Source organism: Pinus tabuliformis, chromosome 3_1, assembly GCF_031772625.1.
Source record: "Pinus tabuliformis cultivar Carrire ecotype Pingquan chromosome 3_1, CPIR1, whole genome shotgun sequence".
NCBI classification, from domain to species: domain Eukaryota; kingdom Viridiplantae; phylum Streptophyta; class Pinopsida; order Pinales; family Pinaceae; genus Pinus; species Pinus tabuliformis.
Window position 1 is genome coordinate 67,785,402 of NC_142301.1, and position 21,793 is coordinate 67,807,194.

At 37.3% G+C, this 21,793-nt stretch overlaps 1 protein-coding gene across 3 annotated transcripts in view; it reads left to right on the top strand.

The window, feature by feature from the left end:
* The window catches only part of LOC149185817 (putative mitochondrial-processing peptidase subunit beta, mitochondrial), an 84,029-nt gene that overhangs the window by 14,050 nt on the left and 48,186 nt on the right, over window positions 1-21,793 (top strand). For all 3 annotated transcript variants that reach the window (XR_016255664.1, XR_016255665.1, XM_089410805.1), the window contains exons 2-5: window positions 2,570-2,734; window positions 3,184-3,321; window positions 3,452-3,603; window positions 3,726-3,834. Coding sequence is in view for 1 of the 3 variants with exons in the window: in XM_089410805.1 (XP_089266931.1) it covers window positions 2,570-2,734; window positions 3,184-3,321; window positions 3,452-3,603; window positions 3,726-3,834 (564 nt within the window). In the remaining 2 variants the exon portion in view is untranslated. The remainder of the gene's footprint in view (window positions 1-2,569; window positions 2,735-3,183; window positions 3,322-3,451; window positions 3,604-3,725; window positions 3,835-21,793) is intronic.

The following is a 21,793-nucleotide window of genomic DNA, read 5'->3' on the forward strand; positions in this document are numbered from 1 at the left end:
ACACATCAGTGTGAAAGATCTAATGAGGAAGTCGAAGGGGAGCTTTTTGGTTTGCACTCAGCACAAAAGATTAGGCAAAAAGGCACATGGAGTTGGCAATGTGAAAAGGGTACAAGGAAGGTTGATGCACATGGTGGAAAAGTGTATTTTATCACAATTGGAGAGCACAAACATTGAAGCACAGAATCATGTTCATTCATCACTCCAAGATCAGTAGCATCAAAGGTTCAACGTGGCACCAAGAAACTATTTCTTTCTGAAGACTGATATGAAAAGTTTGATGGTAAAGATCCTATAACATGGATATTCCAGATGGAGCAATGCTTCGATCTACACCAAGTATCATCCCTACAAAAGGTAGCTATTGCTTCCTTGTATTTAGAACAAGATCAATTTGTATGGTATCAATTGCTTGTGAAAGGATAAAGGATTCTATTGTATCTTGGTCCATGTTTGTGGAGGAACTGTTAGCACATTATGGGGATATTAAGAGCAATACATTCTTTTATCAGTTGGTAAATCTGCAAAGAGGTCCAATTACAGAACACATTCAACAATTCCAAAAGTTGAGTCTCAAGATAAAGAACATTTCAGAGGATATTTTGTTAGACCTCTTTATGGGAACTTTATAGGAAAACATCCAACTTCAGGTGCATCTCTTTAAACCTAAATCACTAGAGCATCCTTTCAGTCTGGCAAGCAAAGTTGAAAGTAAAAATCTGGCTACTAGAAGAGTGGTCACTAACAACTATAGAGAACATCATGCTCCCTCTTCTAACATCACTCATCCAACAAGGTTGACACCTCAACAAATTAATGAAAGAAGAGAAAAGGCATTATGTTTCAATTGTGACAACAAGTACAATAAGGGGCATAAATGTGGTGAGAAGAAGTTATTCTACGTGTACTGTGAAGAGGAAGAAGGTCAAGAATTGGAACCGTCACAAGATCTAGAGCTAGAAGAGACTCCAACAATGTCCTGTCATGCATTGGCCGGCATCAATGCTCCACAGACCCTTGAAGCAGATTGTATTCATTGCCATTTTTATCATTTTTACAGCGATTGGATCTTTACATTTGGTATTATTTCCTCCCTCTGTGCTTTGCACTCTACATAAGAAGCAAAGACCATGGAGGGTAGTGCATGGAGCTTGAGATATGTGCACTCTACATTCCACCCTCTGCATTGTGGACAAGAAGCAGCCTGTGTATAAAAGCTTAAGAGGAGCTAAAATTTAAATCCTACCTGATAGATGACATGGCCATACAAAATGGTGACATTTACCGTGCAGCCAACATGGAAGCCACTGAATCATAAGAATACCATGTGGCATCCATGTGGGTGACAGTAACCCTGAAAGAGAATAATTGTGTCATTCTCTGTTTGGGAGGGGACAGTTATAACTGCAGGGAATATTGGAAGCTATGGCTACAAAGATCCTGGCAATGGATAATTGGGGTCTTTTGGTGTTCCTGGAGAAATTGAATTGATTAAGAGGAATGTAATAAAGAGGTATATCAGAGGACAAAGAGGAGTGTATGAGTTTATCTGCAGGGAACTATGATTGTTTCAGAGCCAAACTGCAATCTGAAAACACAGCCAAAGGAGTAAGAATACACAAAATCTGTCTGAGAGTATATAGCATCTATTTGTAATAATTTCTGAGTATGTAAAGGCCAAACAAAGAGTATATTTTGCTGGTTTTCCCGAAGGTTTATATTTTGTATGTGTTTGGCTTCTTTGGCACTGTTTTTGCTTCTTTAAATTACACACTGAAAGTATTAAACGATCATAAATAATGCACAGTGAAATAAAAAACAGAGATAAATATTTTTAATTTCCACAAGATTATTAAGGTCTGTGCTGGTGATTCAACTTGGCCTTAGGCTGAGGGATCACAGATCAAAAGCAGCCTTAGTTTGTTTCAAACAGCTATTAGTTGTACTTGTAATTTTTTTTGGAAGTTGCTTTGAAAAAATTCCTGTTGCTAGAGCTTGCAGCGCACGATGGTGAACACAGACTCACTTCAGCTTAGGCGCTAGGTCTGAGGCGCTAGGTCTGAGGCATAACCATTCTGCTAAATTTACCTGGGACTTGCAGCTGGTTTCATCCCCCTTTTTTGATGTGCCATTTGGATGGGGCAGAACACAAGAAGAATTAAGCCCTGATAAATGGTTTAATGTGCTGTTGATCTCTGTATTAAACCATCTCAATCTCCTTGGCTAATGAAAATTAATTGGACATTAGGAAAATATTTTGCTACACTAATGCACTGTAAGGACTTTTTCAGCTTGATTTCTTATTTAGCATTGTTAGCTATAATGGTTTCTAATGAGATGGAGAGTTGATGTAGAATGGGACCGTCCAAACCCTTATTAGCTGGATTGCAATGCCCAAACTTTTTAATTAGTAATGCAAAGCTTTATGTGAGTTTTTAATTTGTGTCATTCATTTGGTGTTTGATATTGTCCTTTGAAACCAAAACGGTACATTATACCGGGAATGATGTTAACTTAGTGTTAGACAAGTATCTGGATAAGTGGGATCATTTTGTGGTAAATGTGGCAGGTGGAGAGTCAGACAGAAGAGGTGATTTTTGATCATTTGCACTCAACGGCATTCCGACATTGCTCACTTGGGAGAACTATTTTGGGGCCAGCAGAAAATATAAGGACTATATCCAGGAATGACCTGTACCAGTACATTTCCACCCATTACTCTGGTCCTAGAATGGTATGCACATTTTTCTGTATACTCTGCTTCTTTGCAAGCACTCTCAGTTTTGTTTTGTTCTGTTCACAGAAATAGTTAACAGCCATGGTAAACCATCTTCTTGAGTCAAGATTTGGTACATTGGGTATGTCTACCTACGTCTTTGCAGTCTATGTACTGTTCCATTTGAAAGTTATGAGTCATTTGGAAAATGCTAATCAAGAGCTAGTTGATTTAATTCCCTTCATCAAATATTTGGGTGTTTTATTAAATGATTATATGATTTTTTTTGAGCTGGCAAAGCTTGGGGCTCATGTGAAAGTCTACCACCACTTGGGAGGTCTGCAGCAGCTGCTTAGGCAACCCTAACATGAAAGATTCAAAAGTTTTATATATCTATAAATGCAGATTTACATAGAGGTAGCATTTGATTCAAATGTGAAAAATTTAAATACTTAATGATTGTGCAGGTTGTCTCTGCAGCTGGTGCTGTTGAACATGAACAAATTGTGGAACAAGTGAAAAGATTGTTCACAAACCTGTCTACTGATCCTATAACTGCAGCAGATCTGGTGGAGAGAGAACGGGCTGTCTTCACTGGATCTGAGGTCAGATAAGTGGCATTGAATATTGTATTATTTGTTCAAAAGGCATGGTTATGTAATGGATACAGAATTTTCATAGAAAGTCCATCCTTTTCTGAGTGCTTAATGCACCCTAAATTTGATTGCCACTCAGGTTCGAACAGTAAATGATGATATGCCATTGGCACATGTCGCTGTAGCTTTTGAGGGAGCTTCTTGGACAGATCCGGATTCTATTGCGTTGATGGTTTTGCAAACATTGTTGGGGAATTGGAACAAAAGTGCTGGGGCCGGTGCAAACATGGGGTAAACTTGACATTTGCTATATTATTACGAGTACTAATTACAATGGACAATTGAACTGCATTATTTTGGGTTATTACATCTGAAATTTGTACAAAAGCAAATTTTCAATACTTTGTTGATAGGTCGGAACTTGCACGAAAGGTTGCGACGGATGATCTTGCAGACCATATAATGGCTTTCAACACAAATTACAAGGATACAGGTCTTTTTGGTGTTCATGCTATAGCCAAGGTAAGACTTCTAAGTTCTATCCTGAATTTTATTCTTATAACAGTGCAAAACTGGTGGGAGATTAGAAAGGTGAAATAGTTAAAGGTTAATGTACAGTGCATGAATCACATTCAATAAAACATATCCCAGATGTTTATCAAATTTGTCTCATGCTGTATTATTTTAATAAGCATATAAACTTTTCAGCTTCATTGTATGCTTGAATGATGAAGCACTTTCGCAGGTCTTGTAGATTTTGATAATTTGATTGCTTAATGATTAAGGTTGGCATGGAGGCTAGTTTATTATTGTAAGTATTACTCAAGGATGCAGGTACTAGAGCATGTGCAGGTACAGTGATGCCATATTTGAAATCTGGATTTATCAGGGTATGGTGTGATTGACATGTATCTGTATGCATACATACATCCGTATGTTATTAAATCAAATAGAACAAGGGAGTATATAACAGTAAAGTTTAAAAGTTGAAAATAAAAAACATATTATTATCAATATCATTAACCAAATAATGTTTTGTAATTTTATTTCAAGTGTCACTATCAAAGATCTCATTTTGTGAAAATTGTTTCCAAAAACATGTTAACTGAACATAACAGAAGTAATTATATTAATTTGGCATCAAAATATCACAGAAAAATTCATGTTTCCTTGAATTTTCACTATGAGGATCACCTTAGGATTTATTGATCCCTTCTAGCCTTTTTTGAGGGATGCAGGGTGTGTCCATAGGATGCCTATAGGGCACCATTCTGAGGAATTTGGGCCTGGGATAGATGTTCCTGGTCTGGAATTGGGGTTGGGGGATATAAACCCATGCTACCATGGTATTTATTATTTCCATGCAGTGAGTCATCTCAACTTTGATCTTTAATTAGGTTTTATACCTAATGGAAGATTGAGGGCCACTTTGAACAGTTTGACAAAAAAATTTAGTTAAATTTTAACCATATGCAAAAGCAAAAACCAGTGGCTCTGTAATTGATATATGCAGAGCCTTTGAACCTGCCATGAAATGACCATGCCAATCATTTTTAAATTAACTATATGCAAAAGCAAAAGCCAGTGGTTCTGTAATGCAGAGTCGTTGAATCTGCCATAAAATGACCATTCAAATCAATGATAGCATCCACAGGATGTGTGAGCACTTTATGAGACTTTAGGATTTTCATCCATTTTTGCAACTTCATGTTATGAATGTAATTTATGTAGAAGTAATAAATACAGATAATAAATAATAAACATAATAATATGTAAATAAGTAATAATTAGTTAAACAAAGAGGCATGTCTAAGGAGACATGACCGTTCATAAAGGGACACCTGCTTGGTATATAAGCAAGCCCCTCACTCTCAATTGTATCATCATTGAATCATTCTTATTCATACATTTTAATATATATTATTGTATTTCAATGGAGATCTACATATTCCAAGTCTTCTGGAGTATTTAAACTGAAGAACGAACTTTGTTCGCTTCATTTGGTATCAGAGCCAGGTTGGCTGATCACCAGGCCTTTGGCCATCAACCTCCCGTCAACCTTGTTGTTGTGTAATTGAAGTGTTTCGCTCAGAGTTTGGAGTTTCTCCATTTTCGGTCAGGCCCTTGGCCACTTTAAAAAAAAGAATTGGAAAAAAGATTATAAAAGAAAAGAGTTAAAAAGTAAAAAGAATTATTTAATTAAAAAAAGGCTTTTGGCCATTGAAAGAGAACATTCATATATATAAATTTTGAAGGAGAACATTCATATATATATAAAGGTTCTACAATATTGATAAAAAGTGCATGATAAAGTCAAAAGGGAATCTTTCCAAATATTTTTAAAACTACAAGTAAGAGAAGGAAGAGTAGATAAAAATTATATTGATTCTTTATTAATTGGTTTACAAGCTCGTGGTTTTAGCAATCCATGGTAATTGCCCATGTTCTTTTCAAGGTAAAAGAAGAACAAAGAAATACAAAATCTCTATATGTGAATAGTAAGTTTTACTTTTTACGTGGAGAAAATTCACCGGGTCAAAGGCACATAAGTGGACATATATTTTATATTATACCCCAAAGAGGTGAATAGCCACGTTTCACTAGGGTTGTAACTTTTCAAAAAGAAAAAAAAGAAAAAAGAAATATTATAAATATATATAGAAAAAAAGTTTATTAAAAAGAACAAAATAAAGTTAAAAAAGGAAAAGAAAAAGAAAGTTAAAAAAATTATAAAAAAAGAGAGCTCTATTAGGGGAAATTATAAAGTTAAAAAGGTATCAAAGGGTTTCAAGCTTTTTATAACTTGAAAAAAAGGGCTATTATTATTGAAAGAAAGAATAATTTTTATAAAAATTATACGAGAGTCAATTTGAAAATAAAATCAAAAGGAAAGAAAGAAAGAAAGAGACGTACTATATTTTGAAGAAGTCCTTAATCACACGAAGAATATATAAATTGCATAAATCATTTGACCAAATTATCAATAGAGGCAAAATGGAGCCTAATTCAAAAATAAAAGAAATAAGATTTTCCTATAAAGGTATTCCAATTGTAGATTTTAGATTAATTACATTAAAAGGGTGTATCCAAAGGAAAGAGATTAGTATCGCTGTTAATCCAAATATTGAGGATAATTACATTAATATTAATTTGGAAAATCAACTATTAATTCTAGAGCCAAATATAGGCGAACGAGAAGGTCTTTTTGGTGGAAAAGAATATGAAATTAATGATTTGCAAGTGACAATTGATCATTATGAGTACATATTTGAATTTCATGTCGTAACTATGCTTAACAAAGAGGTTGACATAATTTTTGGTCGACCTTGGTTCAAGGAATTAGGTACATTCATTCTAAACACATAAAACAAATTCTTGATGTTCCCTTACAAGAAGAAGATGGTCACGTTCCAAGACATGACAACGAAATCAGAACTGATAATGCCTTCATCAAAAGATCTTAAGTATATTGTGAAACTAATGTTTCAAGAGAATCCATAAACAATATCAAAGAAGCAGAAAGAGCTTGAAGAAGTCATATCCAACAAAAATAAGGAAAATTCATGTTTGAAGGAGCATAATCAGAAACTACTTACACAAGTGAAGAAATGTAAAGCTAAGAAACTCCAGTTAGAACAAGAAAAGGAAAATTTTGAAAAGAAACTCAATGAAAGTCTATTAGGAAAAGAAGCGGAAAGTTTATGCTTAACAAACTTTAACCAAAGGTGATTAGAACAAATCAAGTGTTTAAAAGATGAGAAGCTTGAAGACCAAATAAAGTTGATTCAGAAAATGAGGAATTCTTATGTCTCAGAAACCATAATCAAAGTCTACTCACTCAAATTAAGAAACTTAAGGATGATAATAAATCATTGAAAAAAAATTAGAACAACTTATCACGAAAGAGGAACAAACAGTGATCCAGTCAATATCACAACTCAAGAAGAGGACAAACTAGTTGAAGTAAATATGTACTCAGAAGTTGTAGTGCCAACAATAAAAGATTCAAGTGAAGATCCAGAAATCAAACATCTGTTTTCATAACTAAAGGAAATCAGACACTTCAAATAAATCAAGAAAACGACACAAACAAGATAAGGGAAAATCAGATCATTAGAATTCCTTATCGACATCCGAATCACGAGAATAGATAACTCAATCAAGCTATGTATTTAGAACATAAACAACAAATTGATGTTCCGAACAATACTAATGTCAGTGATCCACTCAAGTGATAACAATTCATTACAAGTTTCCAGTCACTCCAAGATTCGACAAAGGATTAATTTAGGATGCTGATCTATTCTCAGTGCGACAATTTTGTTTGTCGCTTAGAGGATCATATCAATTGGTATTGACAAAGATCACTGTCCCGAGACGAGAAGACATTCGCAATAGAAAAAGAGATCAAGCAGAAGACATTTGTAGCAGAAAAAGTTATCAATGTTATGAATATAATTTATGTAAAAGTAATAAATACAGATAATAAATAATAAACATAATAATATGTAAATAAGTAATAATTAGTTAAACAAAGAGGCATGTCTAAGGAGACATGACTATTCATAAAGGGACACCTGCTTGGTATATAAGCAAGCCCCTCACTCTCAATTGTATCATCATTCTTATTCATGCATTTTAATATATATTATTGTATCCTTTAATGGAGATCTACATATTCCAAGTCTTTTGGAGTATTTACACTAAAGAACGAACTTTGTTCCCTTCACTTCATGGTTGGTGTCATTCTACAGAGTCTGCCATCAAAATATTTTTAGCAATTTGTTGAGTCTCCTAGATGGTGATTACCACGACAATCCATAGAAAGAGCACCTGTAAATGTTTTGGAATCTTGAATTGGCACAGGAGAGTGCTATATGTTTTGAACACCTCCAGATGAGTACTAAAAGGAGTTGTCCATGGAAGTGTCCTGATCACTTGAGAGAGGTTAGTGTTTGTTAGAGAGTGTACCTTGGATTGCTTTCTACCGGGTTGGAGCATGTATGGCAAATCTGTGCACCTTCTGTTATAGCAACATTACACAAATCCGTACAACATTAAATTTCGTACATCATAATGATCTGTAGCTGAGGACGCAACAATAAATAGATGGTGATGGAGCATTACTAATTTTAGTATTCAGCAGTGAGGGCAAGTGTTCCTGTAGCAGATTTTTATTCAACGGTAATTGAATAGTAGTAACAAGAGTTTTGCCAGTGATTTATGTGTTGCATCTTTTTTAACTGTGTTTATAGATTCTAGTGAGATTCAAATTGGAGGTTTGATTAGTCTTGAAGTTCAGACTGTGTTAGTTAACTGCAGGAGTAACATCTGTTTACCATGTGTTAGAAAAATTCTTCAGTGTTTTTAAGTTCAGACAATGTTAGTTAATTGCAGGAGTAGCATATGTTTACCATGTTATAAAAATTATTCAGCATTGTAGTTTCTCATGAGCTCATGCATATTATTAAAGATGTATGCAATCGGTGAGCCACTGCACATGATGAGAAAATTACTACAATGGCTGTGGATTACATATTATGTAGGATTATGTGATGCTTGTCTCCGGTTATCTTTCTCATACTATGTTAATAGTTGGTAGTGTTACCCACCACCTATGGGTAGTGTATATAGGATAATTTTTTTCTCCTAGATGGTCCTCAGCTAGCAGCCAACAATTCATTACAGCCACCAAATGGCTTGATGTGCCATTATCTCTGCCACCTGAGCCAGCCATGTGGTCCCTCGCCCACTTGTTATGATTGTATGTTTGAAGGTGGGCCTCCTGACCCTGAAGGTATGGCTTTTCATTGGTATAGTTGAGTAATTTTCCTTACCTGTCACGGGCACTTTTGGGCATCGATTGGTGGGGGGATTTGGCGGAAAGAGTGGGCTAGGACGTACTCTTGTCTCCATTGCCTGATTTTGTGGTTAGCCTTGTATCCTAGTCCCGTGAGTTCTCCTTTACTGGCCATTAGCTTTAGGGTTGGCACTACATGGGAAACCCCGATTTTGATTGCACGGTCTTGCTTCCCGACACCATATACATCACTCCCTTCCATTTGTGTCAGCCCCATTCATCTCTTTTCCCATCCTAGTCCACATGGGTCCACTGGGTCCACATAGGGTTAGTCTCCCCCTCCCATTGTTCACACCTTGGGTCGGGCTAGGAACGATGCCATGGAGGTTGATGCAACTAAAAAGGAAAGAAATAACATAATTTGGTTACTCTCAACAAGAAATGTACCACAAAATGCAAAATATGGCCAGGACATACAAATTTAGCACGTGGGCAAAAGCCAAACATGAGCTCTACCCCTTATCTATGGCCATCACCCTAGTTCCTATGGGCCTTAGATGAGCCTCCTCCATCACTAAGGAACCCATGATTGTCCCAACCCTCGGTGGGCGAATAATTGCTCCACTTTAAGGGGGTATCCACTGCTATATATTACACATCATGCTTTCATCCCCTGGAGCCCCAAACAATTATGAAGAAAAATCAAAGGCAAAAAGCATATGAAGAAGGGTGGAAAAACAAAGGCTAGTATAACTCATGTACCACGATTTGCTCCCTCCTACACTCATATACCCAGGTGTTGGCTTCCCTTATTCTAGCTACCTGAAAATTTTAAGCTCAATCTACAAGCAACAGGACTCAGCAACAATACATATCAATCTGCTTCAGATTTAAAAGGCCGATCTACCAACATAGAAAACTCTGTTTCTTTTTAAACAACAGACTTCAGTAAAGATAAAGCGATCTTCTTTAACTTGAAACCGCCGGACTATCAAAACAGTGCCTCTGTTTTTTTTCACATCAAACTGGATTTTATTAGCAACATATAGACGCTGCCATCACACCCTTTTCCCAACGCAAATAAAAAATATGACCCCTGTGAGTTTCAAACAAAACAGAGAACGTTGTATTTCCACCTGCGTTAGTGATATTACAATTACCAATTGAAACATATTCATATGTCCATCGTATCCACCGATACAATATGTTCCATCACGCAGCACATCACAGACTTTAATTCACGCATAATAGATCACACCAAAAACAAAGGAAAAAACAACACATCTGTTCATCTATTTCTTGACAACGCAGGTCCTCAATTTACATCGCTAAATGAACAGCAAACACCAAAAGACGCTGGTCCAACACCGGCCCTGAACTAATTCCCACCACCGTAATGGTTATTAGTGATTGGATCTTGCGCGTTTGGGAAGAGCATCCACGCATTCCCCTTTGACCGCAATTTCTTCCAATGAATACGCCCCTCCGCCATATCTCAGTTGGATGTTTAATGCAGGTTCGATGATTGCCCGAGAATCCGGTCCAACACAGCTGTAATTGCCACAATCGGTGGTTAGCACAGGTATATAACACATGGTTAAACAATTTACCAGATTTCAGGCGCTCTAAATCAAGATTGCCCACGAGAAATCGGCGTTGATCCGCTCCAAGAGATCTTCAGTTTGCCATTTATTTCCACCAGAATCGCCCTTCTTTAGTTGCTGTTATACCACTAATTACTCTAACAATAAATAAGGTGATCTCCATAAGTTTATTCCAACAGACATATCAAGATGCGCCTAACAAATTAAATATTAAATGGAGAGATTTCATCTATTACAACAACAAACTAACTGTGAACTCGACTATCCTAGTAATACTACCATCAACAGCAAATGAAATACGATTTTTTTTCAAGCCACAACATGTGGGCAATTTCCCACATTGCTGGCCCGTCCCGATGCTCCTGCATCAGACTCCCGAAGAAGAAAAGATTGGTTCTTTAAACTTTCAAGAGTTATGCCATATTTCTGCAATTCAGTTGCTGTCAACCAACTGGAATCTTCCACTGGCTGCTCCTTCCACTTGACAAGATATTGAAAATATGTCTGCCCTCGAGTTTTCTTGGATATCCGCTGATCTAAAATAGCTTCAACTTCTTTCTTGAATGTTTTTGGTACCTGTTCTGCCCAATCCACAGTTTGAACTTCATCACCTGTAGCTTCAGTCTGCAATTTTGTTTCTGCCTCTCTGAATGGATACAAGTCTGCAATATTAAAAATGGGAGATATTCCGATCCCTTCTGTTAACTCAATCTCATATGCATTGGCTGAAAATTTCCTTTTGATTTTACATGGCCCTACCTTCTTCAGTTTCAGCTTGTTGTAAGTTTTTGTAGGAAATCTCTCTTTTCTCAAATATGCCATGACCAAATCTCCCACTTGAAATTCTTTTCCTCTTCTTTTCAGATCTGCCTTTTGCTTGTATTTCTTGCTGCTTTCCTGTAGTTTACCTTTAACTTCTTCCTGTAGCTTCTGCATTTGTTCAACAAAATCTTCAGCACTTGCACTTCTGGTTTCTTGTTTCTCCAAGTCTCTTAGCTCATTACTCCTCTCGGATGCATTCCAAACACAATCTGAAATGGACTCATTCCAGTGCTTCGGTTTGGTGTGTCATTGTAAGCAAATTCAGCTTGAGCTAATGCCAAATCCCACTGTTTGGGATTTTGATGTACCAAACTTCTTAATATATTCCCCAAGCTTCTGTTTACAACTTCAGTTTGTCCATCCGTCTGAGGATGGTAAGCTGAACTAAAACTGAGCTTAGTTCCCAGTTTCTTCCAAAGTGTCCTCCAGAAATGCCCTACAAATTTAGTGTCTCGATCTGATACAATACTTACAGGCAAACCATGCAATCTTACAATCTCTGAAAAGAACAAATTTGCTATGTGTGTGGCATCATTAGTCTTCTTACAAGCAATAAAATGAGCCATTTTAGAAAATCTGTCTGCAACAACATAAATAGAATCATTTCCTCTTTGAGTTTTTGGTAAACCCAAAACAAAGTCCATACTCACTGCATCCCATGGTCGATCTGGTATGGGCAATGGCTGATATAGTCCGGTATTTTGACTCCTTCCTTTGGCATACTGGCATATCCTGCATTTCTCAACAAACTTTTTAACATCAGTTTGCATTTTAGGCCAATAATAAAAAGCATTCACTTGAGCGAAAGTTTTGTCTTGTCCAAAATGGCCAGACAATCCTCCACTATGCTTCTCTTTAATGATGTTCTCTCTCATTGAACATTTAGGAATGCATAATTTGTTGCTTTTAAATAACAAGCCTCCTTGAACAAGGTAATCCATCCATTGACTTCTGATATGGCACACTGGATTCTGCACTGTTGTGTAGATGTCTTTAAAATCCTCATCATCCTTGTACATTTCTATCATTTCGTCAAAACCTACAACACCCACTTTAAATTCTTGCAAAAGAAAACTTACTCTGCTCAATGCATCCGCTACTTTGTTAGACTTACCACTTTTATGCTTTATTACAAAAGTGAAACTTTGCAGAAATTCCACCCACTTGGCGTGCTTCTGATTTAGCTTTGGCTGGTTATTAATATACTGCAAAGCATGGTTGTCTGAATATAAGATGAACTCCTTCGGTAGCAAGTAATGCCTCCACTTTTTTAATGCCTGCACAATAGCGTAAAATTCTTTATCATAAGAGGAATATTTTTTCCAATGTTGTGAAAAGCGCGAGCGGGATTAAATCGGCGCGGGGAACGAATCGGAAAAATCGGGAAAAAATCGGAAAAAAGCGGGAAAAAATCGTTTGGTACAAAAATATTCATTTTTTTCAATTTTTTTAATATCTAAACCATCTACAACATAAAATAAATACATTGACACATAAATATGATAAAAAAACTAATATATAAGATGTTTAATATCATTTCTAGCGCTAAAATCACACATAACATTGAATCATCCCCTGAATAGTAAGTCCTGACTCTTGAGTCCCAACTCAGCCTCAAAATATCAACAAAAAATATGATAATGTATCTCATCATGTCATAATGTCATATACAATAAAATGATGTCTAATCCTATTGATTTCCTCTGCCCCTCTTGCGAGAAAATGCCACAGCTTTCCCTTTCCCTCTAGATGTAGATGCTGGTGCCTGTGCTGGTGGAGATGGCAGTGGAGTCTGATGTGCTCTAGAAGCTGAAGAACTAGAAGTAGGAGCTATAGGAGGTAGATCACGTCCTCTACTGGTGGCAGGGGTAGCCCGAGCAGGTGGTGTCCCCTGGAAACATTACAATCTCCCAATCCTGAAATCCTGAAATACTGATAAGTCTGCTGGATTTTAAATGAAATCTAAAATTCTACTTTCTCCATATGAAATCCAATGACACTGGAACCACTCTCAAACATCCTGAGTCATTTCATGGTAATGTTAAAAATTTAAGTAAAACAATGAAAATGAAGATTAAGGAGAATGTCACTTTTACTTCAAGAATTTAACATTACCATGAATAGCATATCCATACTAGGGCCTAGACTTGATCATTACGCTGCCCCACTCAAAAATTATTTGTTTCTTTCAAAAAAAATTGCATGAAAAAACCCAAATGACCAAATGAAAAACCAAAAAAAAAATTATAAAATCGTGCTGTCCCAGCAACCCCGCGCTTTTTTCGGAAAAAATCGCGCTTTTTTTTAAAAGCACGCTTTTTTCGAAAAAAATCGGCAAAAAAATAGCCGATTTTTTCATGTAAAAAGCGCGATTAAATCGACGCGGGGAAAAAAGCGCGATTTAATCGCGCTTTTCACAACACTGATTTTTTCTTTGCATCATTTAACTTCTCGCTGAAATATGCTATTGGCCTTTGCTCTTGGCTTAGCACCGCACCAACTGCTTCTCCACTTGCATCGGTTTCCACTTGAAAAACTTTCTCGAAATTTGGTAAGGCTAGAATAGGCTTTTCTGTTATCTTGCTTTTCAACAGATTAAAACTCCTATCAGCTGCTTCTGTCCATCGAAATGGCTGATTGACCTCCTTGATTGTCTCAAGGATTGGTGCACAAACTTGACTAAATCCCTTTATAAATTTTCGGTAGAAACTAGCAAGTCCATGGAAACTTCTTACCTCAAAGACACTCCTGGGAGTAGGCCAGTTTTTGATTGCTTGTACCTTTTCCGGATCCATTTTCAAACCGTCTCTGGAAATCACAAATCCCAAATATACCAGCTCCTCTTTCATGAAACTACATTTCTTCAGATTGATTAGTAGTTTCTCTTTCTGCAGAGTTTTCAAAACTAACTTCAAGTGTTCCAAATGCTCCTCTTTACTTTTGCTAAAAACTAGGATATCATCAAGGTAAACAACAACAAATTTACCTGTATATTCTTTCAGAACCTCATTCATTAGTCTCATGAATGTGCTGGGCGCATTAGTGAGCCCAAAAGGCATCACTAACCACTCATACAATCCACTGTTGGTTCTAAAAGCTGTTTTCCACTCATCGCCTTCCCGGATTCTGATCTGATGATACCCGCTTTTCAGATCTATCTTAGTGAAGTACCTGGATCCACTTAAATAATCCATTAAATCATCCATCCTGGGCAAAGGAAATCTATACCTGACTGTTATCTTGTTGATAGCTCTGGAATCGGTGCACATGCGCCATTCTCCTCCCTTTTTCGGACTAAGCACCGTTGGTATAGCACACGGACTCAGACTTTCCCGAATTAGCCCCTTGTCCATCAGCTCTTGAACCTGTCTTGCAACTTCTGCATTTTCCTGAGGAGTTAATCTATATGCAGCTTTATTAGGTAGACTTGCTCCTGGTATTAAGTCGATATGGTGACTTATACTTCTAATGGGTGGTAATTCATTTGGTAATTCATCCACAATGATATCCATGTAACTATTTAACACAGATTGAATTTCTTCAGGCAAATCATTTAAATTTGTGGAGGTTAAAATTACCTTTGGTCTTCCCACGATAGCGAAATGCACCTCTTCGCTTTTATCAACCTCCTGTAGCAGTTCCTTACGACTCACCAACATGATACTATTTTTAGGTAGCTCTTTATCAGCGTCATTCTTCACTGGCAGCAACATATGCTTAACTCCATCCTTTTCTATGGTATATGTATTTCTTCTTCCATCATGAATCGCCTTTCGGTCAAATTGCCATGGTCTCCCCAATAACAGGTGACATACGTCCATGGGCATTATGTCACATAAAATCACATCTCTGTATGTGCCAATCTGCATTTCCACATTACATTGCTCTGTCACGGTGACTTGATGACCCTTCTGAAGCCAAGATACTTTGTAAGGTGTAGGATGCGCTTTCTTTGTTAACCCAAGCTTTTCCACCATCTCTGTAGACACAAGATTGTCAGTACTCCCGCTATCAATTATAACCTTACAGCACTTACCCTTTGATTTACATGTAGTTCTGAACAAGTTCTTCCTTTGCGCAGGTTCTCCAATCTCTTTTTCTGATCTCAGCAAAGTTCTTCTGAGCAGCAATGATTCACCTTCCTCCGGTGGTTCTTCCTTCTCTACAAGTCGAGGTGGTTCCGGCTTTGCCTCAGCCACATTTGCACCTCTCTGGCTTGCTGATTTGTTCTGAGGACAATTCCACGACGTATGTCCCCATTCTCCACAGGTATAACACCTGACATCTCTTCCTCGCCCTCTTCCTCTGGGCGCGAATCTTCCTCTACTAGAGTCACCCATCTGTGGTGATCTGCTGCTTGAACTTCCTGCTTCAAACTGATGCTGTGTTCCTCTGGATCTGACTGATCCTCTACCTCTTGCTGAGCTCTTTCCTCTGTTTCTTTGACTCTGTTTCCGCAATATTTTCTCCTCTGCTTTCAAACTTGCTTGATAGGCATCTTCAACAGTTTTCAAACTTAACAGGCTAATCTCGTCTTGGATCTCATACCTTAGCCCATTAACATATCTGGCTACTTTCTCCAGATCATCTTCTACATGCCCTGTTCTGATGTTTAACCTGTAAAATTCTTCAGTATATTCTTTAACAGACATTCCTTTCTGCTTCAAATTTTGCATCTGCTTAAAAAGATTCAAATGATAGTCTTTAGGCAAAAACTTGGCTTTGAGTTTGCTTACCATTTTATCCCACTGCTTGATCTTAGATTTCCCCTTCCGCGTTCTTGATGTCTGTAACTCGTCCCACCAGATGGCTGCATGGCCCTTCAGTCTAGTGACTGCAAACTTCACCCTCTTATTCTCCTCAACCTCTTCATAATCGAAATACTGATCTATGGATCTGATCCAATCCATGAGCTCCTCGGCATTTAAATTCCCTTCGTACATAGGAATTTCTATCTTGGGTTTGCTTCCAACCTTCGCCAGCATCTTCACGAGTTTAACGTTTTCATTCTCTTCTTCTGCTTCCACATCTTCCTCAGATTCTTCTGAAGAGCTTTCAGCCCCCTCATCAGGCGCTCTTCTCTGGGCTGTTTCCATTGTCTCCATTCGTTCACGCAGTCTTCGCACTTCTTCTATCAGGACTGCATTAGGTTCTGGTCTTCCTCGACCAATTCCTCTCCTTGGCGGCATCTTTTGCTGCAAACACCCGTTAGTATGGCTCTGATACCAAAATTGATGTACCTGAAAATTTTAAGCTCAATCTACAAGCAACAGGACTCAGCAACCATACATATCAATCTGCTTCAGATTTAAAAGGCCGATCTACCAACATAGAAAACTCTGTTTCTTTTTAAACAACAGACTTCAGTAAAGATAAAGCGATCTTCTTTAACTTGAAACCGCCGGACTATCAAAACAGTGCCTCTGTTTTTTTTCACATCAAACTGGATTTTATTAGCAACATATAGACGCTGCCATCACACCCTTTTCCCAACGCAAATAAAAAATATGACACCTGTTAGTTTCAAACAAAACAGAGAACGTTGTATTTCCACCTGCGTTAGTGATATTACAGTTACCAATTGAAACATATTCATATGTCCATCGTATCCACCGATACAATAAGCACATTACAGGCTTTAATTCCCGCATAATAGATCACACCAAAACAAAGGAAAAAACAACACATCTGTTCATCTATTTCTTGACAACGCAGGTCCTCAATTTACATTGCTAAATGAACAGCAAACACCAAAAGACGTTGGTCCAACACCGGCCTTGAACTAATTCCCACCACCGTAATGGTTATTAGTGATTGGATCTTGCGCGTTTGGGAAGAGCATCCACGCATTCCCCTTTGACCGCAATTTCTTCCAATGAATACGCCCCTCCGCCATATCTCAGTTGGATGTTTAATGCAGGTTCGATGATCGCCCGAGAATCCGGTCCAACACAGCTGTAATTGCCACAATCGGTGGTTAGCACAGGTATATAACACATGGTTAAACAATTTACCAGATTTCAGGCGCTCTAAATCAAGATTGCCCACGAGAAATCGGCGTTGATCCGCTCCAAGAGATCTTCAGTTTGCCATTTATTTCCACCAGAATCGCCCTTCTTTAGTGGCTGTTATACCACTAATTACTCTAACAATAAATAAGGTGATCTCCATAAGTTTATTCCAACAGACATATCAAGATGCGCCTAACAAATTAAATATTAAATGGAGAGATTTCATCTATTACAACAACAAACTAACTGTGAACTCGACTATCCTAGTAATACTACCATTAACAGCAAATGAAATACGATTTTTTTTCAAGCCACAACATGTGGGCAATTTCCCACATTGCTGGCCCGTCCCGATGCTCCTGCATCATGTGGTCTGGATGATTCCCTTGATCCCCACTCCATTCCATTACTATATCATTTGCCACCTACTACTTGAAGGATATACCATGGACATATCACCCCCTTTAAAGGTTGAAACCACCTAATAGGGTCCTTGATTAACTCCCTGTTGAGCTTGGAGACACCTGTACATGCCAAAGCCCACTATGGAAGGGTATGCCACCATGAAGTGTCCCATTGGTTCCATGACTTGTAAGCTCTTTTACTTGATTATTTTGATGATTTGTTGTATTGAAGGGCAAGGGGATGCATTGGATCTTATGCCGGATTTCAGGTGGGTCTCCATTTGGGGCTTGGTATCCCTATACAAGGCCCTAGCCCTCCAAAGGGCCACATTGGCACTTGTAGGGTGAGTGCTGAGAGCCATGGGCCTCCACCATATCAGAAAGTACTTCATGGATCCCCAACACTACTCATTGATTCTTCGTGTTACACCTTTGGATGAGGATGATGCACTTGGTTCACCATGCCCAACCGGCTCTACACTTGCATCATACACTTGGCAGATGATCTGGGGTCCAGATGAGCACCACAGAGGGCTTATGACATCATCCTAGCCCTTACAGATGGTTTACAAGCATTTTCAATCGATTTGGAGACCCATGAGGATGTCCTTGTGCCCCTCACAACCACTTGGGGCACCACAGGGATTTGCTTGGAAACAAGGGGCCAACCCCATGTCCACTATGTTTGAGGTCCATTCTGGACTTCATTAGGCCTCCTCAAAAGCCCAATGACTGAGTTTATTGATCATTCAACCCTCTTGAGAGGCTTATTATTATGTTATTGAGCTATCTTGGTGGGCTTGTCACCAAGGGATGTTATTATTGCTCATTATTTTATCATTTGGGGCTCAAATAGGCCTAATTTGCAAATTGAACTCATTAGTGATTGTATAAATAGAAGTGAGGTGATTCTTCTAATCATCATCACTTGGATTCGGATTTAGTAGCTCTTGTGAACTTCGCATTCCCTTTGAAGGACAAATTTGGATGTTATGGATGCATTTTGATGTTTGGATCTACTTCCCTTGTCTTGGAGCTTCATTATTGGCATAATATGATGATTGAATATACTTTTTTGTACATGTTATGAATAAAATATATATAAAAATAGTGAAAATAATATAAATAATAATAGACATAAACAATGATTAAATAACTAATAATTAGTAGTGAAGAGGCATGTCTCTACATACATGATCATTCGTGAAATGGTACTTACCTGGTTATATATACAAGACCCTCACTCTCAATAGTATCATCATTTTCATTCATACATTTTAATATATATTCTTGTATCTCAATGGAGATTTTTATATTCCAAGTCTTTTGGAGTATTTAACTTGCTATAATGAACTTTCTTTGTTCCATTTGCTACCCAGAGCATAACTCTGTGAAGTACGAACTTTGCTCGTCCCTTTTGGTATTAGAGCCTCGTTCTCCAATCTAGGCCCTTGGCCATCAAAATTCATTAACCTTGTTGCCGTTACAAGTCAAGTGTTTCACTTCTCAAGTAATTGGAGGTTCTCCATTTCGCTATTAGGCCTTTGGCCAAGTATTTGATAAAAAAAGGAGAAGAAATTAAAAAAAGAGTCAAATTATATTAAAAAAAAGGAGTTAAATTATTAGATATATAGGAAAAAAAAGTTATATAAAAAAATTTGGAAAAGAATATTAAGAAAAAAGGAATATATTAGAAAAGAAAATTAGATATATAAAAAAAAATTGAATTAAAAAAAGAAGGGGTTGCAGCTCACCTCAAACACCGACCCACCATTTCTTTCTGTCTGAGCCGACACCTCCTCATCTGATATCCACTTGTCTTTCCAGCCATCGCTAATGCTAGTTGCCTTTGCCATAACAGTCCGGCAGATTACACCGCTGCCATAGCTTCACTGCATTCATCCCAAGTTGACACAACCCCCTCGACCACTATCCGCACTTGTGTTTGCAAGCCTCCGGCAGCTTGCTCCACCACCCGTAGTCACTTCTTTCATCGTCGCCTTCTGCCCCCAAAGCCGACGTCCCTCCTACGCAACCGCAGGGCCCTTTCTTTCAACCGACTCATCATCTAAAGTTGTCTGCCTTCCTATTCGAGTCGTATTCCACCTTTCAATTTGCAATTTCCCTTATATCTATCATACAGGTAATTTGGTAATTTTGTCAGACAAAAAATTAAACACAAATTCAATTGTCACCTCCTACATCACCCTGTCCCCTCACCACTGATGTCACTTCATTTTCATTTTCAATTATGATTGGTTATTTAAGAGTTTAATATATTCCCTTGAATATATTGTTATATAGTGTAATAAGGGTTGTTCAAGTGGCCAAACCATGGTAAAAAAAGAAAGTTACAAATGAAATATGAAAAGGGTATTTCGAAATTACAAAAGAAATAATTAAACCCCTAAAACTAAATTCAAAATTTTTGAAGGATTAAAAGGGTTATCTTTAAAAACCCTAAAGTCATCCAGAAAAAGAAAAAGTAAATTAAAGTTATTTTAAGGGAGCAAAATGGATTAAAAAGAAAAAGAAGGGGAGTTAATTTAAATAAAAAAGAAAAGAAAAAGGGAAGTTCAAGTCATTGAAAGTTCAAGTTTTGAATTACGAAAAGGGTTATTCGAAGTTATCCAATAGTTGAAGGGTATTAATATTAAAGGAAGGGTGAAATTGAAGAAAGTTCACCTCGACAAGCAAGATGACATCTAATTCAAAAATGAAGGCCGAATGATTTCCAGAAACTAAATATAACTATGCCTTGGTGCTATTTAGAATTAAAGGGTCTATTGCGGGAAAATATGTTACTATCGCGATCTCGCTAGCTAGAGATAAAAATTACATAGAACCTAAAATCGCAAACCAATTAGTGATTCCTGAGTCAAATATAATTGAAAAATTAGATTGTTATAACAACAAAAAATATGAAATAACCAATTTACAAAAAGAAAAAAAAACACTTCAAGATCTTACAGTGAAGCCGAATTTAGTAATACCAGAAGACATACTAGATATCTCAAAAGTAATTTTTCAAGAACGTAGAAAAGTACTACAAAATATGCAAAGAGAAGTTGATAAGATCACTGTTGAAAAAATTGATGAAGTTTAGTGACTTAAAGACCATAGTGAAAAACTATTGATGCAAATTAAGAAGGTTAAAAAGGACAAGAAGTCATTGGAAAACAAGGTACAACAACTTATCGAGAAAGAAGCATTGAATGTAGAAGTTCAAGTTGAAGAGAAAGGAATAAACACTAATCCAGTGGATATCATAACTCAACAAGAAGGCAAACAGGTTGAAGAAAAGATGCACTTAGATGTTGCAGTTCAGAGGATAAACATCCCAAGTGAATCTTTTGTAACCAACTCAACAACATCGTCCCCTGAAGTAAATCAGAATACCGCCACACACATGATAGGGAAAATTCAAACCAAAAGTTTTCCTTGTCTACATCTGAATCACAAGAACAAACATCTCAATCAATCTACCAATCTGTATCACTCTGAACAAAAACCACAAACTTATGTTCCGAAGACTACTAATGTCAGTACAATTCAGTCTTGTGAAAACAATTCACACGAAGTATCCAATAACCACAAGATTCGGCAAAAGATTAATTTAGGATGGTCAGATCCATTCTCAGCGCGACAATTTTGTTTATCTCTCAGAGGATATATTGTCTCGTTTCAACGAAGATGACAGTTTCGAGATAAGAAGATATTCGACACAGAGAAAAAGAGATCAAGCCTTTCATTAGTGAGCTTCGAGGACAAAGCTTTTTGAGGAGGAAGGCAATGTTATGAATAAAAAATATATAAAAATAGTAAAAATAATATAGATAA